General features: G+C 49.0%; 1 protein-coding gene across 4 annotated transcripts in view; it reads right to left on the bottom strand.

The window, feature by feature from the left end:
- PRKG2 (protein kinase cGMP-dependent 2) overlaps positions 1-12,536 on the bottom strand; it is a 105,950-nt gene that overhangs the window by 17,830 nt on the left and 75,584 nt on the right. For all 4 annotated transcript variants that reach the window (XR_013224964.1, XM_077301075.1, XM_077301074.1 and 1 more), the window contains 3 exons: positions 9,930-10,024; positions 7,352-7,420; positions 3,267-3,365 (listed from right to left, as the gene is read on the bottom strand). Coding sequence is in view for 3 of the 4 variants with exons in the window: in XM_077301075.1 (XP_077157190.1) it covers positions 3,267-3,365; positions 7,352-7,420; positions 9,930-10,024 (263 nt within the window). In the remaining variant the exon portion in view is untranslated. The remainder of the gene's footprint in view (positions 1-3,266; positions 3,366-7,351; positions 7,421-9,929; positions 10,025-12,536) is intronic.

Raw genomic sequence — 12,536 nt, 5'->3', positions numbered from 1 at the left:
AGGCATCCTCTTCCGTTTGTCGTCTCTGAAAACGCAACAGAGAACTGCTGCAGCGATCTGAGAGCTTTCCGAAAAGCGTTCCTGATGTCCTCATACGTTATGCTCACCGTACCTTTGGTATTTATCCTCACGGCGCCTGGAAGGGATGTGCTATGCGGTTGATGTAAATGGATGGTGAGGATCAATGAATTAAACAGGCCCGCCAGAGTACTGAAATATTTAATTTTAGCACTTCTTGACTTCCTTAATGGAGGTTTAAGCATTACTGCCCCCCCCTGCAGAATCTCTGCGCAGCCTAAAAATCCACATGAAGAAGATGAGTCTTTTTTCATACTCTGCTTTTCACTGCCTGAAGAAGCAGCTTACAATCGCCTTCCCTTCCTCTCCCCACAACAGGTGCCCTGCGAGGCAGGTGAGGCTGAGAGACCTCTGACAGGACTACTCTGTGAGAACAGCACTATCAGGGCTGTGATGAGCCCAAGGTCACCCAGCTGGCTGCATGTGGAGGAGAAGTGGGGAATCAAACCCGGCTCGCCAGATTAGAAGTTGCCGCTCTTAACCTCTACACCACGCAGGCTCTTTTGGGGATGTACATTACAATATGTGTCATATCAGTTATGGGTTCAATTCAAGGTCCTGTTCACTGTTTTGGGCTTTATCGCTCACATTTTTGTCTGCAGCAGAACAGCCAGATTTGAGTGCACTAATAACTCAAGAGACCGGCAAGACTAACATCATTTGCAACAGGGGAGGAGCTTAATTGGAGGGAGCCGTGACTCACGAAAGCTCCTCCCCGGCCACAAATTTTGTGAGTCATTCAGGTACTCCTGGAGTCTGACTCTTTCCCCCTGCTACAGGCCGACTGACTTTATCTATCTTGAAGCTGGAGTTTCTTCGTATGTAAGCAGGGGAGCTTCTGTCCTTCTAATAAGGGCAATCAATTTCTAAACCTCAGCAACATTAATAGGGGGAAGGGGGGGTTAAAAAGCTTAAACGGAAGGATGATCCCGCCGGAACAGAATGTGAATTTTTCAAATTAAGGCCCCTCCGCCCCCCCCCCTGTCAAAACTGGCTGCAGATGAGCCGCAGATGTCGCCTATGGTTCTATTTAAAGCTGCTTTTTAATGGCAGCATTTCATGAGACATTAGATATTGATTGCGTCCTCTCTGTTTGGATACCCCGGGCCCGAAATGGTAATTTGTTTGACGAACAGTCAGCTGGGCTTTATTGCATCTCTTCGTGGCCTTCCGTGACTTTTTCATAATGAACCAAAGCAGGGCGGGCGGATGTGGGGGGGGGGGGAGGTCAAGGGATTTCTTTTGCTCAGTTGAGTGCCAGTTCCGGTCCTACAATAATACTCATTTGTCCACTCCATTAAAACAGAGAGGATTTTTTAAAAACAAAAAATAAAAGACGGAGGCAGCGCTGGGTCACGCGCTGTTGTACTTAAGGGATGCCAGCATTTCTGCTGATCTAATCGGTTTAAAAAGCAGAGTGCTTGTAAGAGGAAGTGGGGCTGAAATGGGTTCGGTCTGTGATTGGATGATGCGTCAAACAGAGCCGTCACGGCAGAGGGCATTGTAATTGCGCCTAAACCCAGTACACAAGGCTACAGGTTCTTGTGGGAGAGTGCAATGACTCCTTATAGCAGCGGTTCTCAACCTGGGGGTCGGGACCCCTTTGAGGGTCGAATGACCCTTTCACAGGGGTCACGGCAGGGCAAGCAGCTTGGCCGGGGGGGGGGCTCCATCCACACAACAGCCTTGCGGGGTAGATCGAGATAGAGCGTTCATTTCTCTGGAGCAGTAGAAAAGAGTGAGATCGGCCTGGTGGGAAAAGAGGCAGAGCTGAACTGAGAAACCCTGGATAAAAACCAATTTATATACAATCCTTCACGCCACTGGTCAGTTTCAGTTTAATTTCTGTGAAAGAACGCTTGCATAATTTTATGTTTGGGGGTCACCACAACATGAGGAACTAGATTAAAGGGTCACGGCATTGGGAAGGTTGAGAACCACTGCCTTATAGACTTATCCAAACATGGTCAGGAGCATGCTGGCACGGAGACTATCCAAACTGTATTTATGTCGGATGTGTGCATACAGGGCCATCAAGTCACAGCTGACCTACGGTGACCCCAGTAAGGGGCTTTCACAGCAAGGTGATTTGCCCATGCCTTCTTCTGTAGGGCCGTCCTGGGAGGTCTTCCAACTGAGTACCGACCCTTTTTAGATCCTGAGTTCTGACGAGATTGGGCCTCACCGTGCTTGTAATGGTGGAGATGGGTGGCCTCTAATCTGGAGAACCAGGTTTGATTCCCCATTCCTCCTCCGCAGGCAGCCAGCTGGGTGACCTTGGGCCAGCTCCAGTTTTCTTGGCGATCTCTCAGCCTTACCTACCTCACAGGGCTTCAAGAAACCTGTGCAAAATATGGTTGGGAAGCCTCCTCCCCTTCCCACCCCCACACCCATGATTGCCCATGGGGGGCCAGGTTGACCTGGCCATGGTCAGTGGATGAGCGATAGGGGTGTGAGTGTCCTGCATAATGTGTGGGAGGGTTGGACTAGATGGCCCATGAAGTCCCTTCCAACTCTATGATTCTATTATTCTATATCACCTGATAATAATTAATTAACTCCCACCCATTCAGGACACCCATCCTGGTATTTGGGGGATGGCTTGACGGGGCACACAAACTGTGGGCAGCCCACCCCTCCAACACTGTGGACATGATTCTGGACACCCTATAGCTGCCTGGCACGAAAGCCATGGCCTTCTTCTGGCATGGGAATTGGTGATGACTGCCCCCAACAACAGCCGGTCCCACCTCCCTGATGGTGAGGACAAGCCAATGGACTTGTGGCCTGGGGCAGCTGGCCCCTCTGCTGCCACCCTCGGTAGGGGTGGAGGGACATAGGGCAATGGAGAGGGGGTGGTCCATGGGCAGGTGTTTCTCTCCTGCCTGGCCCCTGTGTTACCAAGCTCCGCCCACTCACTTGACCCAGGTGCCAAATCGGGTAGATATGCCACTGGATGGGGGAGTACAGTTGCTAGATCTACACACACCCCCAAGCCTCCGATCAGGAAACTGATCTCTGTAGTCCACAGATCACCTGTGATTCCAAGGGATCTCCCCTGGCCCACCTGGAGGCCGGCATCCCTACTGACTCAGAGGTGTAACCTCCTTGAGGAGTCTGTGATGAGCTCGATGGCCCTTCAGCAGCACGAATGGCATCACCACAGTGGGAGCAAGAGGGAGACCTACTGAGCTTGCCGTTGCTCATCGTCACGAGCCAGGTTGGCCACGTAACCCACAAGGTACGCCTGGAGCTCTTCAAATGTGCCAACCGTTTGATTGAAGGTTCTGTGGGGGGAAGACAAATGAACCGACTCAGTAAAGAGCTAGAAACAAAACGTACGAAATTGTCTTAAACCAGGGCGGGGGGGGGGGGTTGCAAACTGTGGCTCTCCAGGTGTCCGCTGGCAGGGGCTTGTGGGAATTGTAGTCCATGGACATCTGGAGAGCCACAGTTTGGCCGCCGCTGTAACAGTCTGGGTTCAAATACATTCAGACAGTATGAAAGTGGAGTTGAACATAAGAATTGGACCCTCAGTTCTTCAAGGTTAGCATTCTCGACTGACTGGCAAGGGCTTAGGTTGAGATCTCCCAGATCACTTGCTGCCTGGTCCTTTGTCGAGATCCAGTATGGTGTAGTGCCCTTTTGGACACAGTGGACTGCCTTGGAATCCAGACACAGGGTGGTGGGCCCAGCCAGAGAATGGTTGCCACGGCTTCCCTTCAGTCCCACCCCTTGCATTGTGGTGCCCACTGCAGCGAAAGCAATGTTTTAAAAAAATCGGCACCGTCAATCAAATTTCCAACGGCCAATCAGAAAGCTTCCTGGGCAAGCCCACCTGTCCCCGCCCACTTTCTAAAAATAACTGGCAGGTGCCAGGAAAGGTTTCCCATGGTACCCACATGCACCCCCACTGGGGTGTGGTTGTTGGACCTGGATCTGGGAAATTCCAGTTCAAATCCCACTCGGTCATGCAAACTCAGAGGGTGGCCTTGGGCCAGTCATTCTCTCTCCATCTAACGTACTCGATTATCTTGTTGTAAGATGAAAACAAGAACGGTGTAAGTCAGGGGTAGTCAACCTGTGGTCCTCCAGATGTCCATGGACTACAATTCCCATGAGACCCTGCCAGCGAATGCTGAATTGTAGTCCATGGACATCTGGAGGACCACAGATTGACTACCCCTGGTGTCAGTCACTTAAGCTCCTCACTGGGAGAAAGCGGGATATAAAAAATAAGATAAAAAGGTGACAGGAGATCCCGAGTTTTGAACCCAGAACCTTCCGCATACAACCACCGCCGCTGACTTATGGCTCTAGCTCCTAAAATTTAAAACAAAGTCGGCAGAATTATTTTTGAGAACGAAGAAACAGGGTTGGCACAAAACCCGTTAGGATGCATCAAAATAATTACGCTTTTATGTCCTTGTTGCATGGAGCTTCCCAAAAATAATTAGCCACCCCCACGCTGTTTCAGAAGCATCTTCTTTCATGTTCCTCCCCTTAATTGAGCAATTTCAGCAAATTTCTGCCACTCTGGTGTTTTTTCAACATTTCCCCATAAAAGTTCGAAGCACAGAGGCCTCTGAAATATGCCATATGGAGGAAATGGGATGGATGCAAAAAAAAAAAAAAAAAGGAAAAAGGAAAAGGCACTCGGAGCAGAACTTGCAGAAGTACATTTCCTCCCCCTCCCCCCATCCCTTCCCACTGAAGTACTCCCACTCACCCCAAGACACTCTTTGGGGTTTGAGGACCACTGGGGATTCAGTAGCGGGATGCAGGTCACGGTGAGAAAGGGGGAATTGGGCAGGGAATTGCTCCCTTGGGCGAGTTGCCTTGCCCTCTGATCATGGAAGGGAGAATTTCGATTTCACGCAGCTAGAATTGTTGACACTGTTCACATGGACTCTCCCCACAGAACTGTCTGGGTATCCTGGGTAGCCCTAAGCATCCTAAAGCATCCAGGAAAAGTGTGTATCCAACCTTTGCTCACTGGCAGTCTTCAAGCAAAGGTTGGATACACACTTTTCTTGGATGCTTTAGGATGCTTAGGGCTGATCCTGCGCTGAGCAGGGGGTTGGACTAGATGGCCTATGTGGCCCCTTCCAACTCTATGATTCTATGATTCTATGATTCAATGATTCTATCCCAAAAGCATATTTCTATGGCCAAAAGGGATGCCCCAGTGAGCCGCCAGGGTAACCATATATGCTGTTGATCCCCCCTCCCCCCTCCCAATTTGCTTTTCTGCGATAAGCTCTTTTCGGCAGCCTCGCTCTGGACCATCTGTTTTTTTTGTGGCTCTGGGCTACGAGGAACGTTCCTTCCAGAACATAAAAAGTTATGTTCTTGCTCGTTTCGAAAGAGGGCCTTGCCCGCTCAACGCCATTCCTCACGCTGTTCTTGCCCAGAGTAGGAACAGCCCCGGGCAGTCCAAAAATAGAGCCGCCTGGTGTTCACAAAGTCCATTTTACTTAACCTCACAGGAGGAAGAGAAAGAGAGTCCAGTAGCACCTTAAAGGCTAGCAAAACGGGCGACAGGGAAGGAGTTTTCATGACTCAATGCTCAGTTCTTCATTTAGATCAAGATGGGTAGCAGAGCTCCTTTGTAGCAGTAGGAAAGAGCAAAGAGTCCAGGAGCTCCTTAAAGACTCACAAAATTTGTGGCAGGGCTGGAGTTTTTGTGATGATCTTAAGAAATCAGCATTGACTACTCTTTACCAGCATGGAGTTCAATGCGACCCCCTTGTCACACATTCATATATCCCAAGTAAGCCAATTCATTTCAAAGCTGCCTTTAATTCTCTTGTGGGGGGAGGCAATGGAGATACCAATTCTACAGTGTGGTGACAATGTGGTTGGTGTTTTGGGGCAAGGGTCTAGCTTTTACCCTGGGTGGCATGTCAAGTCTGGGCCACCTGGAAGGGAAGAATTGGGATGGCCTGGCCCCTCCCCACCCGTGGACACAAGTACAGCATCCCCATCCTATGCATTCTCATATTGAATGCGGAAGACCGTGGCCCAAATTATACATCATTAAAGGTAAAGGTAAAGGTAAGGGTATCCCCTGTGCAAGCACCGGGTCATGTCTGACCCTTGGGGTGACGCCCTCTAGTGTTTTCACGGCAGACTCAATACGGGGTGGTTTGCCAGTGCCTTCCCCAGTCATTACCGTTTACCCCCAAGCAGCAAGCTGGGTACTCATTTTACCAACCTCAGAAGGATGGAAGGCTGAGTCAACCTTGAGCCGGCTGCTGGGATCGAACTCCCAGCCTCATGGGCAAAGCTTTCAGACTGCATGTCTGCTGCCTTACCACTCTGCGCCACAAGAGGCTCTATACATCATTAGGACCGTGTTATTGGTCCCAGTTGGGATTAGCTGAGTTGGGTTGGGGAGGTATTGTTGAATTAGACTGCCATCTTAGAATTATATTTCTAAATGTTTTATTGTGTTAACGTAGAAATTAAGCCCGCTGCTCCCCAAATGCAGCGGGCGCTAGTGGGGTGTTTGGCTGGAGGGGCAGAAGGAAGGGAAGAAGAGAGCGAGAAAGGGAGAGAAAGAGAGGAAGAAAGGGAGAAAGAGATGAAGGGAGAGGGAATAAAAGTAAAGTTGAGAGGGAGAAAGGAGGAAGGAAGCTTGTCAGTTCGGGGGCAAGAGCCCAATCGGTGGTCCTCCTCATCACGGACGAACTCCTCCCACACAAGGCTTACCACTTTATTTTTACCGCAAAGCGGTTATAGATGGGTTTTCTGGGTTATCTCGTTTTTATGGTTTTTATGCTATAAGCTGCCTCGACGTGACATTTGTCAAGAAAGGCGGGATATAAATGTTAAAATAAGTAAATAAATAAATCAAAGGGACAAAAAATGCCCCAGGAAGCTTTTTTTTTTTTTTTTTGCTTGAGAACAAAATACCACATTCTTTAAAAAAAAATAAATCAACAAGTCCACACTGCCCCACAGCACAGCGCAATCTCACCACCCTGGCTCCCATGTGGGAGCACAAATCTGAGATGGACTGCGTGCGACAGGCCAAAGGCTCCCCCATGTGGAGCCAGAAAGAGGTGGGACATCCTGCCCTGAGGCTATGCCAGGCAGCCGCCCGGCGCACCAGCTTCCGTGTGGTAAACATTTCGTAGTAGTAAATGAGAGTACAGATTAAGTCCAAGGACTGTGGGAAATGCATGAGTTCCACTAAGAAAATAAAGGTTAGGAGAACGCAGAAGGACAACTGGATCTGAAACGCCCCAAATGCCGCCGTGTTACTCACTCTCTGTCTATAACAAGGCACTCCACGTCGTTTTCATCGGCAATTATGTTCGCAGACCTGACATCATCGCTGAAAGCAGAAAGAGATTAGGAGCGTCTTAAAACATAGCAAGCCATCTTTCAAAGTGTTGCACTAGCAAAATGGCTTGGGCATAGATATGAATATTAAACAGCAATACATCAGATGTCTAGTTGCATGCAACGGATTTCCTGTCGGTAAAAAGCTACAGGATTAATCGCAAGGGATGCAACCCAGAAAAATATAGAGATGCTTAAATTTAAAAAAAAAACCCACTGGGAAACCAACGGGAGTAAAAGAACTAGCCAGACGCCAGTCTCAGTAGGACTGAATAGGACCCAGAGGAGTCAAGAAGTGACAGGAAAGAAATGTGTTAACTACACAACTGCTCATGTTTAAGTGCTGATATGGAAGAAAGCCCATTTAAAAAGGACACTCTTGATGCTGCAGAACATAAACTGTCTCTCGGGAAATAGCCAGGTGTGGTCACCCCATTACAAGTGACTCTATTTTATTTTGGTCACTGGTTATTTGACTGCTCTGAAATGTCTTGGACACATAGGCAAGGCTAGGAGCTCCAGTTGAGGAATTTAGACTAAAATAAGGCCCCCCAGTCCTGACCAGGATGGCTACAGTTGGCCTGATTTCTTCCGATCTCCAAAGCTAAGTAGGTCAGTAGTTGGATGGGAGACCAGGGTTGCTGTGCAGAGGCGAGCAACGGCAAGCTGCCTCTGCCCATCTCTTGCCTTGAAAACCTTTCGGGATTGCCGTATAAGTCCTATTGCAACTTGAAGGCCCTTCCCACCACCAGGTTCCACCAGTTTCAGCAAATGCCTCAGACGTAGCCAAGAACCTTCACATAATCTAGTCTCTTGTGCCCTCAAGGTCACCTTGTGGTGAGATCATCCAACAGGCACCCCCTCAAAGCAGCAATCTGAATCCGACCGGCTCCCCTTCGGCTCTTCTCCTCCGTGCAACAAAGACTAAGGCAACAAAGACATCCTCCAGATGTTCATGGACTACAAGGGCTCATGGGAATTGTAGTCCATTGACATCTGGAGGACCACAGGTTGACTATCCAGTCCCTTTGCTTTCTGAGAGCTGGTCCAAGCTGCCTCCTGACTAACCTACTTGTCCGAACAATGCTTAAGCAAACCGTCGACTCATACGAGAGACGGATCATCGGAGAAGCACAAGGGACTTCTGCAGCTGGTCATCCCCACATCCCTGCTGTGAAAGCTGTCCTTTGGGCACCCTGGCTGATGATGCTCCTTTGGCAACACGCTGCTGACGGCAGCGTCTGTGCAAATGGGCTGAAGTGGCCCTTGGGTTCGCAAGTGTGAAGAACGACACTCTCCCTTCCTCTCGCCCAGCCCACGTCGCCTCTCTTGCCCTCAACAATAATTTTTTGTCATCTCCCTTTAATGGATCTGCTCCAGATGACCCAACTGTCTTTGGCTGAGCATGTACTGAGCACATCAGTCAATCAATCAATGCAGCTGCAAGAGAAATGTGCTTCCTTGTGAGCTAATAGGAGGTGGCAGCTGTGACCAAACACACACGCATATGTTTAAAGGGGGGGGGGGGAGAAAGCCACAAACAAACCGCTTGATGCGATAAAGCTGAATTTTCCACTGGGTCCTTATAAAGCTAATGAGGATTTCAGAATATCAGAACTGGGAGGATAAACACTGGGATGTCAGCTAAACGGGCAGTTAAGCACAGGAAGGAAAGACCATTGCCAAGCTGAGATCCCCGTCTTATCAATGTTGCCACATCCTACTTGGGATGGAAAAATGTATACACAACTCAGGACAGCACCAACCGTCAGCCAGATTTTATGGAGGCCTCTCAAGCTACTTTCCTCTAGGTCAAGGAAGGCCAGACTGTGGCTCTCCAGATGTTGTGGACCATGATAACCATGAGCGTCTGCTGGCAGGGGTTCTGGCAATCGTACTCCATGAACAACTGGAGACCGCCATTTGGCCACTCCTGGGCCCATTCCACACACATAGGATAATGCACTTTCAGTGAGCTTTGGCAGCTGGATTTTCCTTTGCGGAACAGGAAAATCTACTTCTAAAGTGCATTGAAAGTGCATTATCTATTGCGTGCAGAACAGGCCCTGGTCTAAGGGGTTATTAAATGCTCCATTTGTCTGATTGGGGTGGTCTTTTGTTTTAGTGCCTGTTGACCTTCCCATCAGATCAGGGCAGAATTCGTACATATGGACACTGATTTACAATAAAGCAACCTGCTCCGTGAACTCACATTGACCTATGTTTGGTTAACCTAGTTCCGCCAAGTCTTCCATAACTGGGTTGAGCCTTGTGGGACCGAGTAGCTATCGCAAGATCCAGAAGGCCAACCGCGCCAACTGAACAAGTCAACATGTGTGGCGCAATCTCTCAGAAGCGACCGTGGCATAAATTCCTTCTCTCGGCTATATTTGTATCATGCCAGAAAAGGTTACGAGGCTCCGTAAAAACAAGCCGAACTGCAAAGAACGGCGTAAGCAAATGCAAATGTCTGGGTGAATCAGGGCTGCTTTCAGACTAACCTGATCAGGGCCTTTTCGCCAAAGTAATCTCCTTTCTGCAGTATTTTGATCATGTGGGTCTGGGAGCATCCTTCGGCCGTCTGGGTGACTTTCACCTGGAAACAAAGGGTTGCCGATTAGGTGGTCATTTGAGACACTGGCACATGCAATGAAAATCAGTTGCTTCATCACAGGCTGAAGTTTCCCCTTGCAAAAATAAAAACCAGCGGCCCCGTAACGCTGAACAAAAATTTGACCTAGCATAAGCTTGGATGAGTCACAGCTCACTTCGCCAGAAGCATGTTCAACCATCAGGCAGATGCATTTATGCTCAAAGCTGCAGACAACAGAAAAGGGTGGGGAGGAAGAGATGTTACAAAGAGATACCAGAGTGTGTGAGTGCGGCTGTGTGCGCGCATGTGCGCAAAGTGTCATTAAGTCACGGATGACTTACGGTGACCCCAGCGAGGTGCTTCCAGGGTAAGCGAGAAACATAGGGGGCTAGACCTTGCCTTCCCCTGCAGGGTCTTCCTTGGTGGTCTCCCAGTCAAGGACCAACTCTGCTTCACAGCTAAGGTCTGATGAGATCTGGCTACATTCTTCTGACCTCCGTCCTACTTAATAAGACAGCCGATCCAAAGCAATTGGTTCGTCCTTGCGGTTCGTTGGCAATATCAACCCAATAATGTAAGCAACATCCAGGAAATCACACATTTTTTTTCCGGCTGGTTATGCTTGAATTTAGATGAACATCAGAGTGCCCCCAAATAAAAATTAGAACAAAAGGCTCACTTGGAAAAGACAATAATGCTAGGGAAAGTTGAAGGTGGTAGGAAAAGAGAAAGGCCCAGCCTGAGATGGGTTGACTCAACGGAGGATAGGATGTTGAGGAAGTCACAGAATCCTAGAGTGGGAAGGGGCCAGACAGGCCATCTAGTCCCACCCCCTACTCAATGCAAGATCAGCTTAAAGCATCCAAGAAAAGTGTGTATCCAACCTTTGCTTGAAGACTGCCAGTGAGGGGAAGCTCCCCACCTCCTTAGGTAACCCATTCCACTGCTGAACTACTCCTGACTGTGTCATTAATTCATAAGGTTGCCACTTGACTGCACATAGACACAACATTTCTTATCTCTCAGCATTCTCAACATTGTTACTGAAATGCTAGACAGTGATCTCTCCTTCTCCAAGAAACAGGGGACTGGTAGAGAGTGAGAGAGCTGATTACCATTTTCAAGAACACTTTGAGGGTACCAGATGCATTAGAATTCTTAAGCCATTCCCTCTCAGAAAGATAACAGACACGGGGAGAGGGATATGTTCAAAATCTACTCTGAATTTGGACACGGCATGCGGTGCGTTGGCTATGAGAAAGCCGCTGCTAAGTTCGGGAGCTGAAATCTGCTCGGATCCGAAGTTGGCCTTGAATTCAGTGGGAGAGCTTTGGCAAGCCCTGGGCAGCCTTAGCCTCCACGTAATCCAAGGGAAGTTTATGGGACTCTTGGAAAGGATTAAGCACAATGTATATGGAGCGCTGCGAGTGCTTGTATCCATAACAAAGAAGGCACAAAGTGGCTCGCTGGATCAAGAACAAAGTTCATCTAAAAAGCTGCATTCTCTTCTTAACGTCAGCAGGACAAATATTTCCAGCATCCCAGAAGCAGTGTATATCTTATGGTCTCCTCCTTCGTGTCCCCAACTTCTGCACATGGTGTCTCCATTTGATTATCAGGAATAATTGATGGAGGAGGAGGAAGAGGAGGAGGAAGAGGAGGAGGAGGCAGAGTTGGGTCTCAAACCCCACTTTTTCACTACCTGAAGGAGTCTCCAAATGGCTTACAATTGCCTTCCCTTCCTCTCCCCACAACAGGCACCCTATGAGGGAGGTGTTATGTATGTGGACATTCTGTGCAACAAAACCAAGGCTCAAAAGTCAACCTACCATGTACAGGCGAAGACTCTAACAATGGGCCAATCATTGGGCCCCACTAACAGCCAATAGGGAAGACAGAAAATGAGGTGGCTGGATGGAGTCACTGAAGCAGGAGGTGCAAATTTAAATGGACTCCGGGGAATGATAGAGGACAGGAAGGCCTGGAGGATCATTGTCCATGGGGTCGCGATGGGTCAGACATGACCTCGCATCTAACAACAACAACAGCCGATAGGGCTCCTCCGTTAAGAGACAATCAGGTTCTTTGGCTGGCTGCCTGAATTGTATAGAAGCCAGTTTGTATAGAGCCAGTTTGGTGTAGTGGTTAGGAGGGCGGACTTCTTATCTGGCGAGCCGGGTTCAATTCTGAGCTCCCCCACATGCAGCCAGCTGGGTGACCTTGGGCTCGCCACGGCACTGATAAAACTGTTCTGACCGAGCAGAAATATCAGAGCTCTCTCAGCCTCACAGGGTGTCTGTTGTGGGGAGAGGGAAGGCGACTGTAAGCCGCTTTGAGACTTCGTCTTCGTCTTCGTCTTCGTCGTTGTCTTCGTCGTCTTCGTCGTCTTCGTCGTCTTCTTCTTCTTCTTGTGTCGGAGTGAATAAAGAGCTGTTATCCCAAAGAACTTTGTGGTCTGTGTTTACTGGAAGGGCTGAGAGATCTCTTGAGAGAATTGCGACTGGCCCAAGGTTAC

Source organism: Paroedura picta, chromosome 10, assembly GCF_049243985.1.
Source record: "Paroedura picta isolate Pp20150507F chromosome 10, Ppicta_v3.0, whole genome shotgun sequence".
In the NCBI taxonomy this organism is placed as follows: Eukaryota; Metazoa; Chordata; class Lepidosauria; order Squamata; family Gekkonidae; genus Paroedura; species Paroedura picta.
Note: the sequence above shows the minus strand (reverse complement) of the source record. Positions and strands in the feature narration are given on the sequence as shown.